The sequence below is a fragment of the Tinamus guttatus genome, unplaced genomic scaffold (assembly GCF_059628265.1).
Source record: "Tinamus guttatus ecotype Peru unplaced genomic scaffold, ASM5962826v1 Tinamus_guttatus_pri_ptg000226l, whole genome shotgun sequence".
Lineage (NCBI taxonomy): Eukaryota > Metazoa > Chordata > Aves > Tinamiformes > Tinamidae > Tinamus > Tinamus guttatus.
This window is the reverse complement of record NW_028288760.1, coordinates 2756022-2770809: the sequence shown is the minus strand read 5'-3', so window position 1 is coordinate 2770809 and position 14788 is coordinate 2756022. Positions and strand designations below refer to the sequence as shown.

The following is a 14788-nucleotide window of genomic DNA, read 5'->3' as shown; positions in this document are numbered from 1 at the left end:
CCCGTCCCCGGGTGGCCGCCCCGAGGGGCCGTTCCCGGCGCCGCGGGCCCCCCGCACCAGCGACTTCTACGGCGTGAGCGAGCGGCTGCCGCCCCGCTTCGAGCACCCCGCGCGCTTCCAGGGCTACCGGTGCGATCCCGACCCCGCGATCCCGACGGGTGTCCGTGCTCCGGGCTTAATGTCCCGTCCCTTAGGAAAAAGGAGCCTCACCCGCTGTACAGGACCAGCAACCAGAGCTACGGCAGCAGAGCGCCCACGGTGCACGAGATGCCGGTACGTGGGCACCCGCCGCCAGGAAAAGCCTCTTTCAGGCTTCTCTCCGAGTTGCCTTAGTTGCTTAGTGCTTAGTTGAGTGCAATGATTCCTCTTTTCTTAAAATCTCTAGATTTTTTAAGTCTATATGCCTAAACACCACCATCCAGCTAATACTAGCTGTCCATCTGTGGTAGCAATTGCAGCTTTTACACATACACGCAGGCAAGGTCTTTTCTTGCTTTTGGTATCAGCCAAGGTGCACGCTTAGCAGAGGCTCTGCTAAGGTTTTACCTGAGAGGATAAGATAGACAAGAAAAATTGGGTTATCAGTACAGTTTCCATCACTTAGGTCTTAGGCTGGAATGGGCTTATGTTTAACAGGGTAAAAATCTCCTTTCTTCCATGTAAAAGCCAGGAGAATTCTTCCTCGTGGGACTTTTGCTGCCAAATGCTATCACCAGAAGTACAAAGTATTTCTAGGCGAATTCCTCCACGCTTATGCTGCACAAAAAGTGCAATGGGGAGGATGGTTTTGGGCTCTGGGCGGGTTTGAGGGTTTTGCTCTCACTCCAGGGCAGCAGTCAATGCGGAAGGTTCGTGAACAGATGAAATTCATTTTTCAGGGCATAGGCTCTGAACCCTCGATTTTACGGTTGGACTCAATGATCTGGAAGGTCTTTTCCAACCGTAACGGTTCTAGGATTCAATCCATTTTTGGCCTCTGCGACACCCTATGACAACGCACTGCCCCGAGTGCCTGGAGACGAAGGGCCCTCGCTGTTTTACCCGTGTGTGGCGGGTGTTATTTATATGGTTATTTATATGGGTGTTATTTATATGGTCTCGCTGTTTCCTGCAGACCTGCTACCGCATCACCTCGCACGCCTTCTCCAGCACGCTGGCGCCCTGCGGAATGTACCGGGACAACGGGCTCAACACCCACCTGGACAAGAGCCGCGTGACGGGAGCCGGCAACTTCATCACCGCCTGTGACCGCCTCAACTTCCACCCCAGCTACAACCCCAGCCGGCCGTCCTTCTGCTAGGGCATCCGCGGCGTCGGTTCCCTGCCGAAAAGAGGGAAAAAAGCAAGTGAGCAAGCATGAAAACCAAGCAAACATCTCCCAAAACCAAGCAAACACCCCCCCAAACCAAGCAAACATCCCCCAAACCAAGCAAACACCCCCCCAAACCAAGCAAACACCCCCCCAAACCAAGCAAACACCCCCCCAAACCAAGCAAACATCCCCCAAAACCAAGCAAACACCTCCAAAACCAAGCAAATACCCCCAAAACCAAGCAAACATCCCCCAAAACCAAGCAAATACCCCCAAAACCAAGCAAGTGCCTGCACTGACCTTACCCTGAACACGCTGAGCCTTGTTGGAAGCACCAGCGCACCTGAATGGTGCAGCACTGTGATGGGTTTGGAACAGGTTTCTGCTCCAAGCTTCAAATATTGTTCCTGAGCTTTTATCTTAATAAAATAAAAAAAACACACATGTTGGAAAATAATGGGCTTTTTTTCCCTAAATGTGCTTGAGTATAGAGGAATATTGTGGCTGTTAAAGCAAAAATGGACAGCTCGCAGGCAGCACTTGCCCGTGCCACGCTGCTCCGTGAATGCTCCAGGAGCAACTATTATTTGGGGATGTTTTATTGCTCACTCAGTATTGATTCTCTAGTAAGATAAGCTGGGAAAAGGCCAATTTGAGCTGCAACAACAGCTTCTGCAGCATTAACGTGGGATCTGTTGCAGGAAACCTACAGTACTTGAGCAATACTGAAAATTTTGGCTGCTCTCATTGAGCAGAGAGACTGTCAGGACACGGATTCATGTAGTGCAGTAACCAGCAACAGATTAACCAAGATCATTCACAACATTAAGAGTGTTAATATGATTTTTTCCTCTGGTTGCAGGAAAAAAAAATCATCCAGCTTGGTAATATGACATTTCCCACAACAATGTGATGAAAAAGCTACAAAATTAACCCATTAAAGATAGCGGTATATTCATTAAAAAAGGACAACAGAAAGCAACCACCCTTAAAAAAAACCATAAAACAGGAGTCCGGGGGGTTTCGTTTAACTAGTGAAGGCCACAAAGTTAAGTTGGGAGAGGGCAGTATTTTAAATACACCTTGCAACACTACAGCATCCTAAAAATTGCTTAAATAAAGGCAACTCATTCAAAGGAAAGATATTTTCTCAAGTTTTATTGCAACAACTGTACTGATGAAACGGTATCATTTATACAACAACCCCACTTAAACACTGTATCACGTTTTCCCTAAAAACTAGTCTTGAAGAACTCTGCCTGTTTATAGGTGAGAAACAGTCCCACTTTACAGGTGTAACACAGTAATAATGTGTATCAAAAATAAGCATAATACTATTATTCCAGCTGTTAGCTAAAAAAACCCACCTGCAGAACAGTGTGTTCAAGGGTGTATAAACACATTTGCAAGGTGCAGGTATTCTGTTAATCAAATCGCTAAATAAAAATCCAAAGTCCAAAACTGAGCTGCTTTCAAGCCTGTAGTTGTGCTTTAATTAAACATTCAACCCCTATAGCTACATATTCCCAAACCTACCAGGAAGATTTAAATTATGCCCACAAGACCCAAAACCACCTGGCTAAATTTGCCTTTGCTGAAAAGACATCAATACATTTGAATAAGTAAATAAGCTAAGCACAAGCATTGCCCTGAACAGTTAACTTTTTAAATGTTTAACCTGGAAAACAAGCAACCCTCCATCATTCACTGCTTTTCTTCCATTAGACTCCTGGTAATACCTCGAGTTTCTCATACCATCCCCTTCTCCTCCTGAAATGAAAGGCAACATAAAAAGCAGGATAAATACAAACAACTCTAATAATTTAGACATCTTTTGCTCTACCTGCTTCTTGTTGTTGATGGGATTAATTTGGGGTGAGACTCACTTAAAAACACAAATTTTGTGGCCTGCATTATTTATTTTCCAACTCTTTGCATGCTTTATCTAAAACTATCCACGTCCCTCTTGATCTGAGAGCTCTGACACTGCAGACAGGATGCTCCGAGTTACCAATAACCATAACAAAATATACCAAGTAGTTTAATAACTCAGCACCCAAATTAGCAAGATGTGTGCCCGGGCTGAAAAAGGTGTTGCATGTTAAAAATATAGACCAGCAACCATTAAAAACAAACAAACGAAATCAATCAAACAAAAAAACCACCGCTACTTCTTTACTTACTTGAGTAGAGCCGAGTTTATAGTTCTGGATTTGTATTGCAATAGCTAAAGGATTGAAATAATGCCTAGGGAAGTGGGAAATCCCAGGAAGAGGCAGTTTGTTCTGGGCACTCAACCAGCGCCTCCTCTGCTGCCACTGGAGCTGCTGGAATCGGGTCAGGAGGGGGATCCGAGAGGAGCCCGGGGGAACTCGGTGTTAGGATGTCCCCAGCGCGAGCAGAAACGATCCCGGGGGTCCTGGAGCGCCGATCCCGGGGGTTCCTGGCGACTTTCCCGCAGGAAGGATCCCCGCCGGCTCCGGGAGCTGCCGTGCGGAGCCAGGGCGAGCGCTTCCCATGCGAATCCGAATTGGCACCTGCCAAATCCTGCTGCAACAGGGGGAAACCCCAGGCCCGGGGAAGGGCCCCTCTGCTGCTGCTACAGGAGAGGGCCGAGCACAAGGAGAGACCCCATTTCTTCACACAAACTCAGGGAAAATTCCTTATGGTTTTGCTGCAGGTGCAAACGCCATTCTCACCTCTCCAAACATCCTCCTTGCACCCATTCACTTATGGGCTTTGCAGATTCTCCTCCTCCACTTCTGGTTATTACGAACATTTGTCTAAAGAGGGATCTTTTAAGATGTGGATTTTCTTTATCCCCTGAAGTCACGTTCTGTGGTGAAACAATGAAGTTTTGGGACTTAGAGTGACATCCTTCACTCACAGCAGTACTGGCACAAGCTAAGCACATCTTTGGACTCATCTATGGAGGAAAAAAATCAGGTAACGGAAAGGACTGTGCACTAAAGGTGATGACACAAACCATAGGAGCACTCTCTGGTTTCACAGTTCATAGTCAGAACCCAATTTATTAAACATTATAAACTTATCAATGTACACCATTTCCTATATACAAATCAAGTTTATCAATTAAAAAAAGTGCTGCTTGAAGTTAGATTTTATTTAAAGCACAAGGGAATGAGAATTGCATCTTAACTGAATCAGTTCAAGAGTAGCACTGAGGACACAGACACATTGACAGGGCACAAAACATCTTGTAACTCTTAATGTTGGTTTACTGAAAACTTGGAGGATAAAACATTCAGCAAAACATTCAGCTTATTTTATACAAACAGTACATACTGCTTCCGCCATCTCTATTAAAATCAATATAGTTTAATCCTTTTAAAGCAAGGTACTCTGAAAACTTCTATTTTAAAATACCAGTCTATTTACCAATGCCAAAAAGGCCCGAATCCTGCAACTGAATCAGGGCAGACAAAAATATATGCCCACACAGACTGAGTGCAGGCTGCGGGCTAAGTGAAAAACCACTTTTTGCAGGTATTCTATCACTAAAACGAGGGGATCTAACATACTGATCTCTCCAACCAACCCAAGGACTACAAAAACGTGGCCAGAACAGCCAGATATACCAAGTGACCACTACTAAAATGTTTCAAACGGAACTGCACAACAGTCTAAACACACAAAGGCTGTTACTGATTTCTCCACATGCCACAGTTACTTGCTCTACTCTACGCTGCAGTTTGCCAGTGTTCTGCAAATGCACCATACCGGGGGGTACGAGGCGCTACCGGCTCCGGTTTTGCCTCCTTTTGCTCTTTTTTGCAAAATTAAGGCTTCTAAGAAAACAGCTGAAGCGGTTCAGAAACCAAGTGACACGAAATGGTAGTTTGGGTGAGATAAGTTGTGTAAAAAAGGAGCAGATACAGCGAATCCTAAATCAATCCACAGGGACAAGAGGTAAGAACCAACTAATCCAAGGACTTCACAACACAAAAATGAAGATGAAATAACTAGTCAACACCATAAATTCACACCTCTTAGATTTTTTTCAATGAAATCTGTGTGGAGACACTTACTCTGATATGAATGCATACTTCAGTGTCATTTAAAATTAACACAGATTAGAAAGTAGTAGTGAAAAATTGTTTTTTTTTCTAGCTATTAGAAACAGAGGCAGAGAAAGCTCCATCAGTAAAAAAAAGGAGAGAGCTGAGAATATCCTTGGCATTTACTTTAGGGACCTCCTATAGCAAACCTAGCTTTGCTCTATTGCACCAAAGTAGTAAATGAAGGTAAAAGTTCACAGAAATGTAAAATTTTAGAAACTGCTTTTGAAAAAGGAAAGGGAGGGCACTCCATGCAAGGAAGTTCATTCAGAAAAACAAAAGTCACCGTCGGGCAGCCGCAGGGCATCGATATTAGATTGGAGAATAAGAAATTGTTTCCGCCTTGCAGGCCCCAAAAACATGTAAATCCAGTGAAATCCACAGAAATATGGGTGTTTGGATGGACACACTCCTGCTGCGTGCTCGTTCTCTTGACTTGGGCTGCAGTTGTGCTCCGGATCAGCTGCAAACAGGATTTTGGTGCTCAGAGGGTGTTTGAGATCCCTTTACACGGGGACGTCGTGCCTGTGACAGGGTGACCCATTTTACTAACCTGTCTTTGCATGTGGCTCCACAGGGATGGATCCCTGCACCTTCCCGGGGGTTTTGCTTGGTGAACTCGCTCAGCACCTCTCAGCCTCGCAGAACGGAGACCCAAGAATAAATCCACCACCTAGAATTGTCCTAAGGCAGCTCCAGTGCCAACAACTGTCAGATCCTTTGCCTCAAAAGCACAGCGTTGCTACCAAATGCTGCGTTTTTCTGGGTTCTCTCAGCAGATTGCCACCTCCAATAGGCACAAAACCAGCTTTCCTTCTAGTATACGAAGAGAGGCCTCGTAATTTAAAGCACAATTAGCCATGGTAGCTTTTTATCTACATAGCTACAGCCTTCTGTAGTAATGCAAGACCTAAAAATCATTATAAAAAATATTTCCTTAGAGAGCACTTTAAATAATTTACAAAATTCTACAAAAAAAGCCCTAAGTATGCTGTTAAATAGAAGCATTTTTCACATTAGTGTGTATATATTTATCAGTATCTCCCCCTTTCTCTCTCCTTTTGTCTTTTGTTTGTCAGGATAATTACAGTGATAGTTATTTTCTTAAAAAGGCTGTTACTGTAAAAAAAGGTGTGTACTTCAGGTGTGTACTTACATATTTGACACCTTTCTTTTCAAGAGGGAATCTGCAGGGATGTCAGTAACTTTTGCACAATTTTTGCCTAAAACTTCCTGCCCTTGGTCCACTCCACAGGCGATTTCCCTGTCTTGGAGGACTGGTATTTCTCCTCCTGAACTGGAGCTGGATCCCTGAGTTTCTTCCTGCCTGTCACTGTCCCGGGGAAGAGCAGTATCTTCTTTCTCAATGCACATGTGCATATTCCTATCCACATATTTTCCTCCCCTAGCTTTATCCAGCGTTGCTGCTGCTGCATTTAGGCCCTGCAACACGTTCATGCTCTGCTGAGAGGCTTCTCCACTAACTGGATCTGCTTTCCCTGCTGCCAGACTGGGCTCTGGCAGGCGGGGAGCTGGATGTGACCCTGCCCGCCTGTCCCTGTGGGCATCTCCTTCCTCAGTGCATCTCGGGGTGTTCTCACCTGCCTTTCCTGCTGCCACACTCTGTTCCTGCAAGGGGAGACGTGAATCTGCCTGTTCTCCCACGGAATTACCCTTTCTGCAAACCCCTGCTTCCTCTTTGATACACAAAGGAGCAGCCTCCACTCTTTTACACGTGTCTGCTACATAGGGACTTGATGCTTCCACTGAGAGCTTTTGAGAAAAACTGGATTCTTTTATCCCTGTCTGTTTCTCTCCACCAAATTCACCCTTTGGCGAGAGGGCTTCTTTTCCCTGCTTAAGTGCATCAGTAGCTGGGGAAGCTCCCTCTGCTCCTAACGCACTGCCCTGGGTGAGTGACCCTTCTGCTTTCTGCCTTTTGTTCAAAAGCAAGGATTTCTGCCTGTCCCGAGCGTATTTCAGACCTGCTATGAATTTACTTGAAATCTTTAGGTGAAAAGTATTCTTTCTTTTAGATCTAGGCTTTGCTTTAAAAAGTTTTTGTACTTTACGCCCATCATTTTTGCTGGTTTTGGGTGGATTCTTTTTCTGCACAGGCTCTCTGCTAGAGATTTCCTTTTTAGTTGCTGCATTTCCTTTTGCAGGGAACTCACCAGCAGCAAAACCTTTAACCCCCAGCACTCCCTGTTTAGCTTTCGACTGACCAGTAGTATGAAGATGCACATTCTCTGCATGTGAAGCATTTCTCTCACTGTCAAGTAACATTGCACTTTTCCCTTCCATTCTCGGACAGCTCCTCGACTCCTCCGTTTGAGGAGATACCTTAGTCTTTTTACTCTGTGCCAATAAGAGGTCAATCTCATTTTCAGCTGGCTGTTGCTTTGCTTTTCCTTTATTAGCACTTTGCTTGGTCACTCCCAGTAAGTCAAGAGCTGCATCATCTCTTTGCATCTCTGGATTGCCTGAAGAGTCTTTGGCCTTTTCTGCCAAAAATTTCTGAATTTCTTGTTCGATGCTGTCATCACTGTCAAGTGAACTGCTGTCAGCAGCGGCTGATGCAGCTGTGAAAGCACATTTTTTATTTTTAGCTATCTGCAGGTTGTTCTGGCTTGAAACTGGTTTACGTTTACATCCTTTTTTAAGCTGCAAATTAAACTCTAAGTTCTTCATGGTTTCTGGTCTTTCATTCAGAAGCTTGATGCTTATGTTGTCTGAAGGATTTCTGGCTGCATTCTCTTTCACAGCTTTCCTAGATTTTGAGAGGCAGCTTTTCAGTAGCACAGGACTTTTACATTTCCATTTGTTTTGCTGGAGGCTACTAAATTCATCCAGTAGCTGAGTTTCTGTCTCGCTGAATCTGACTCTCTTCTTGCACTGAGTTTTCTGGTCTTTAGGCTTCTTCTTTAATTTTCTTTTAGAACGTAATAGGTCCTTGATAGCACTATCGAGATCCTCATCACTATCCAGAGAACTGCTCTCATCAGCTGTACCATCCCTCTCTTGAGTTGGGATTGTATTTTTAATAAGCTTTCTTGTGCTACTCTGAACCTGCATAAAGGGGTTTGCAGAGTCCAAGGCCACACATTTGCCAAGAGACTCGGACGACTCAGAGGATATTGGCTGCTGCTGCCTCATCTCTTTGCTACTGAGCCCATGGGCATCACAGAGCTCTTCAGGGTTGCTCAGAGCACATCCCTCTTGGAGCACAGAAAATTTGGGGCAATAATCTGGCTGCAAAAATCCCTTCTCAAACTGTTCAGGTGTTTTTGAGGCACCTTGTTTTGTCGTTCTGTCTTCCCTCTTGAGTCTCCTTTTACGGCTCAGTGACAGCTTCAGTGTTTTGGGAAGAGGAGGCTCCAGGGTACCCGCGAGGTTTTGATCAGAAGGCAAAGGCACCTGGGCTGCGTGTGACGGACTTGGTGGCTTCGTTCCAGGGCTTTCCGACTGGGCTTTGAGAGCCAGAAAAGCCCGGATTTCTTGCTCTATGCTATCGTCACTGTCCACAAGGCTGCTGTCACTTTCGCAGTGAGATGATGAGAGAAGCTGGGGAGCAAAGAAAGAGTCTGCACCAAGTGACTTGTCGTCACCTCCCGTTTGGGATGGCAGGATTGTTTTGGAAATATCCAGGATAGCCTCTGCACACATGAGCTCTGCAGATGTGTCTGCTCTGCAAGAGGCCTGCAACGTCAGCTCACAAGCAGAAATCTTGTTTTCCGCAGGTGCTAAATGTCCAGGTTTTTTCAGTGGCTTAAACAGCTTGTTAAATTCATTGCTTGTGCTCTCTAATTCTGCTGACTTTGAACAAGTTTCTTTTCTCTTGCTGCTTGTAGGGCTTTTATGGACTTCTGGTGAGGCACTTCTTGTTGAGCTCATCGTCGGGCTTGCAGAAAAGTCTGCTCCACCCTTTGCATCAAATTGTTCTCTTTGCAAAGGGGCACAGTCTGTTGAGGGACCTGCCTCTTGCCTGACCTTCTCCATCTGGTAAAGCTGAATGGCTTCTTCGATACCATCATCGCTGCTCGAGTCAGATGCGGGCACGCCCTCAGTGACGAGTTCTCCCCTTGTTCCCCAAAAATTAGCTCCACTTTCTTCATTTTGCTTCAGTAACCAGGGCTGGCTACCGGTGGCCATTTCCAGATAGGCTTGGCTCACTTGGCTGAAATCACCAGGCTCTTCTCGGACTTTGGACTTCACACACTTGGGCTGAGTGCTGGTTCTCCTCAGCTTGGGATGGTGTCTTAGGAGAAGCGCTTCACACTCTTGCTTTATAGCACCACAATTTGCTTTGTTAGTTGTTTCTTTATTACATTTTAAGGCAGATCTCACAGGGGAATCTTTTTTATCTTCCCCAATTACACACTTACTAATTTCTTGCTGCTTCTTCTCATTCAAGAACTGCACTATTTCAGCTTGTATGCTCTGCTCAAAAGAGTCATCGCTACTGATGCTCTGAGGAGAAGCAGGCTGCTGCCTCTTACCAATTCCCAAGTGGTCAGAAAGATATTCCTCAGAGAGCACCTCAGCTTTAAATTTCACAGGGAGAAGATTATTAGCCATTTTGCTTTCAGAGAATTCTCTTTTAAACCTTTTGTCTGTATTTTCAGAACACGCTGTGTCTCTCTGCAGCGACTGCTCACTCTTGCTTTTTGCTTTCAAGTACTCTTGAATGGCTTCCTCTATATCTCGGTCAACAGAATCGTCACTGTCAGAATCCAGAAGGAGAGGCCCAAAATCCACATTCTCTTCCACTTCGGAGCCGTCAGAATCAGCAGGGCACCTTTGCCTGTTATATTTATGGTGTTTCCGTAGCAGCGCGGCGCTCGACGCAACTCTGTTACTAGGGCCCTTTTCTCCCTTTTGTTTCTTCTGAGCAAAACAGTCATACTCATTGTTCATACCCAGGGGAGACTCTGGACTTTGCAGGTTGTTTATGATCATCTGAACTTTTGCACTCACAGAAGTTTTGGTGACATCCCCTTCAGCCTCAGAGAAGCAGACCGGGTATCTATAACTCCTTGGCACTCCAAAGGATCCCCATTTTGCTTGCAGAGCTACCAGAGGAGACGCATTCAGAAGGAACATTCTAGCAGACAACAGCAAAGTTGAGGAAGGAACAGTTCTTCAGAACGGTCTCTTTTCCATCCTAGAATAAAAGAGAGAAAAGTACTTTTCATAATGTATCTGACCCTTGAAAGTTTCATGTAATAACACTCGGTAAGACAAATTGTAAATTACTATCAGTCACACTTACTGTGCCACATAATCCCCTAAGTTACTCCTCAACATGTTTTTAAGCAGTAAATCGGTGACTACTGCCATTAGGGATAAGACGAAATAGTCATCATTTGTTGTTATCAATATTTTCTGGTACAGCTACAATCTAATTCCAGTAACTACCTTCACTTCGTAAATTCCTCCTACACTTTTCACAGAGGATAGCGCTGTCTTTTCATTACATTCCTAAATAACCACCCACCCGCTGTCAAGACACAAAGACTGACTTTGACTGTACTTCAGCAGATAGGTGGATATGACCCCTTTCTGCACTAACATTAATTTAATACTTCTGCAATGATTTTAGTACTTCTGCAATGAACTTTGTGGCAAAAGAGCGATTTTAAGGGAAGCTTTCACAATGCAATGGAACTGGTGGGAGAGCAGAATGCTGCAAAATATTCTCCTCCCCATGTTTCCTTTGGCATAATTGCCCTTTTAAGATAAGTCCTGCCATGCACAGCCCAGCTGTTTAGCCTGACAACAACAGCAGTGTTGCCTACGTCTGCACGGTATAGAATGGGCGGATGGGAATCAAGGCTGCCCGGGATGTGCAGCACAAACCAACTCTTATTCAAAGGGCAGAGCGTGATGCCAAGCCTGGAATCACACCCTATCCCAAGGCAGCTTCCACTAGCGCTAAAGTGGTATTAAAAACACACAAATGAAGGGATTTTGGGGAAAGTTTTAAAAAAAAGAGGAAAGGGAGCTGTTTTCCGTATCGAGAACACTCTTCCTTGTTGGCTGGTACTTGGAGCAATCTGGCATGTGCTGTTATAATTTTCACCTTTTAGTCAACAGCAGACAGTGTGGATTTATTTCTCCTCTATACATGCCAATAAAATACAAGCACTGTACACGTCTCATGTTTAAGCCACAAGCTAATTTGGGAATTGTCTCACAGAAACAGCTTACGAGCCTACTATATATACAGGTGAGACGCTGCAATGTTACCAAAAACACAAATGCACCATTTCTAAAATATTCTCCAATACATTCACTGGGGGGATGGTAAATTAAAAATGGTCTTACTTGCAGTAAGCAGCGAAGGATCAGAAAGGCAGAAATTAGAATACCTAATTATCCCAAAGAAATGCAATTAACACACTTAAGCTCCCAGCTTCATTAAAAAAAAAAAAAAAAGAGAGAGAAAAAAAATGCTTCCCGTTAACCTATTTCCATAGTTCCTAGATAAGGGGCAGATGTCTTCATTATCCAACATGGTGATTGCTGCCACACAAATAAAATTACATGGGATTGGGATTAAATTTGCATGTCGTGCTACTCCTTCCTAACTCCTGCGGGCCTAATGAGAGCTGCTGAAACTTGACTGCGCGATGCTAAATCAAAGCAATAGGCGACAGATCATCATCGCCCTTGCATTTATTCAGCATTTTTACTGCTAAAAGATCCCAGAATATTTTAAGGCTGATTCTTGCAACTAGTATTTGACTCGCTGCTGAAATAAAGCTGCTTTTGGGGATAAAAAAAAAAGGGACACTGTGGGTAGGAAGGTAGTAAAAAGCTGGAGTCTTGGAGGGGGGACTGTGGCTCTGCACCAGGAAAGGGCTGAGAGGAGGCAACTCGGCTGCTGCCGGCACTGCAGGACACCTGCAAAAAATATGTCACAAATATGTGGGGGACGCACAAAAAATGTGAGGGGACACCCATGGAGCCAGCTACCCCTGGTACCTCGGGGATGGATGTGGGGACATCTAGCCCTGCAACATGCATAGAGAGGGATGAGGGGATGTCAATCCTGGGGACATGCAGAGGGATGATGTGAGGTGACATCCACCCCTGGGGCTAGTGTGAGGTGACACCAAGACACCCATGGGGACAGCTGAGGGGGCACTGAGCACCAGGGACACCCATAGGGATGGCTGAGGGGACACTGAGCATCACGGATACCCGTAGAGATGGCTGAGGGGACAGCAAGCATCAGGGACACCCATAGGGATGGCTGAGAGGACACTGAGCATCACGGATACCCGTAGAGATGGCTGAAGGGACATCGAGCATCAGGGACACCCGTAAGGATGGCTGAGGGGACACTGAGCATCACGGATACCCGTAGAGATGGCTGAGGGGACACCAAGCATCAGGGACACCCATAGGGATGGCTGAGAGGACACTGAGCATCACGGATACCCATAGAGATGGCTGAGGGGACACCAAGCATCAGGGACACCCATAGGGATGGCTGAGGAGACAGCGAGCACCAGGGACACCCGTAGGGATGGCTGAGGAGACAGCGAGTACCAGGGACACCCGTAGGGATGGCTGAGGGGACAGTGAGCACCAGGGACACCTGTAGGGATGGCTGAGGGGACAGCGAGCACCAGGGCTGCTGTGAGGTGACACCCAGGAATCCCCACAGGGATGGCTGAGGGGACACTGAGCTGAGCATCAGGAATCCCCACAGGGATGGCTGAGGGGACATTGACCATCAGGGATACCCGTAGGGATGGCTGAGGTGACACTGAGCACCACGGACACCCTTAGGGATGACGTGAGGTGACACCCAGCACCTGGGCCACCCATGCGGATGGCGGAGGGACCACCTGCCCCAAGGACCCCCCCGGGGCCGCCGTGAGGGGTCACCCGTCCCCAGCAACCCCCACGGGGACCGCCGAGCGAACCGCCACCCCCACGGGTGGCTCTGAGGGGACACGCGGCTCGCAGGGCCCCCCCCGGGGTCGCCGCGAAGCGCCCACCCGCCGCATGGCGGCCGCGCGAGGCCCGCGCGCCGCCATGGCTCCCGCTTCCCGCCTTCCGCCGCCGGCCGCGCCGCGGCCTGGGCGCCGCGGGGCTCCGCCGCGCTCCTCCGCGGGCACCGCGGAGCCGAGGCGGGGGACGAGGAGAAGGGAGAAGCGCGGCGCTCACCTGCCGCCGCGGCGGAGCCCGAGCCGGGCCGCGCGGGTGCTGCTGCTGGCGATGGCGGCAGCGCCCGGCCCCGCGGGCTCGCCCGGCCGCGCCGCTCCGGCCGCTGCCCGCCGCGCTGGTGCAGGCGCGGGCGGCGCCTCCTCCGCCGCCGCCGGCCGCGGGAGACATGCGCCGCAGGGCCGCGGGGAGGCGGGGGCGGCCCGGCCAGGCCCGGCGGCCCGGCCCGGCCGCGGGGGGGAAGGCGGCAGCCGCGGGGCCGCCATGCCGAGGGGGCAGCCCCGCGGCGAGCGCCCTTGGCCGGGGGAAAGCCGCGTCCCTGGGGCGCGGGGTTTACGTTTATGACAGGAATTTAGGGCTGTTTGTTTAGCTGAGGGGGCACTCCGTGCTCCAGAGCCCCTTGGGAGGGGAGTTGGGGGGGTCTTGTGCATTTTGGAGAGTCCCGACATCGCTGCGAGCCCCGTGCCTGCGAGACACATGTGGGAGAGAGGAATAGGGGATTTCAGGCATTTTAGCGAGTCTCACCATCACTTTGAGACCAGTGCCTCCCAAACACAGTGTTTTCCCCCAAAACACAAGGCCTGAGGCCACCCTGCAGCGTAGTGCCCAGATTCACCAGTTCCACGCTCACTCAAGCCACCTTCCATGGGAAGGGAACCAAAACCAGCCACGATTAAATCCTCACAGGGATCTTCGCTCTTTGGCAGGTGGAAAAACAACCAAACCTGCCCTGGTCCTGCCTGTGTGGAGATGCAGGAGCTCACTGTGCTCCGAACCTGTGATGTGCTATAATGGCTCGTTTTAATTTATCTCCTGCGCTTATCAGAGATAAGACAGAGCTGATAAATCGTATTCGTCCCTCTTTTCCTTTCCCCGAGATGCCTAATGTCCTTTAACGCTCCGAAACTGCTTGCTCAAGTAAGACTGCTGCAAACAGCACAGCGTGCAGAAGGAAACATTAAACCTCCTTTCCCCCAGCTGCCAAATCGCGGCACAGAGGTGAGGAAACTTTGCTTGTTTCATGATGTTCCTCCTCGTGCTACTCAGGAGCAGAGAAAGGGCCCTTGTGTTCATGTTTCCTCCCAGGCCAAGCCGATTTGCATGTGAATGCACTTTAAAAGTAAAATTAAAGTCAAAGCTGCGGCTGGGAGCCTGATAAATGTCCTCGTGCATGTGTCCTTGCTTGGGAGGGATCGGCCGGACATGCCACTGTTAAACC

The 14788-nt window shown here is 47.8% G+C and overlaps 2 protein-coding genes across 2 annotated transcripts; one reads left to right on the top strand and one right to left on the bottom strand.

The window, feature by feature from the left end:
- Positions 1–19: 19 nt before the first annotated feature.
- On the top strand, positions 20–1300 carry PIERCE1 (piercer of microtubule wall 1; the record flags this gene model as incomplete). Its single annotated transcript, XM_010221749.2, has 3 exons — positions 20–129; positions 195–273; positions 1115–1300. Coding segments are annotated over 3 exons (375 nt in total), but the record flags the coding sequence as incomplete, so codon positions are not given.
- A 4666-nt stretch (positions 1301–5966) lies between these two features.
- PPP1R26 (protein phosphatase 1 regulatory subunit 26) lies at positions 5967–10551 on the bottom strand. The gene has a single exon (XM_010220548.2). It carries the CDS (start codon positions 10492–10494, stop codon positions 6544–6546), a length of 3951 nt encoding a protein of 1316 aa, XP_010218850.2. The 5' UTR covers positions 10495–10551; the 3' UTR covers positions 5967–6543.
- Positions 10552–14788: the final 4237 nt, after the last annotated feature.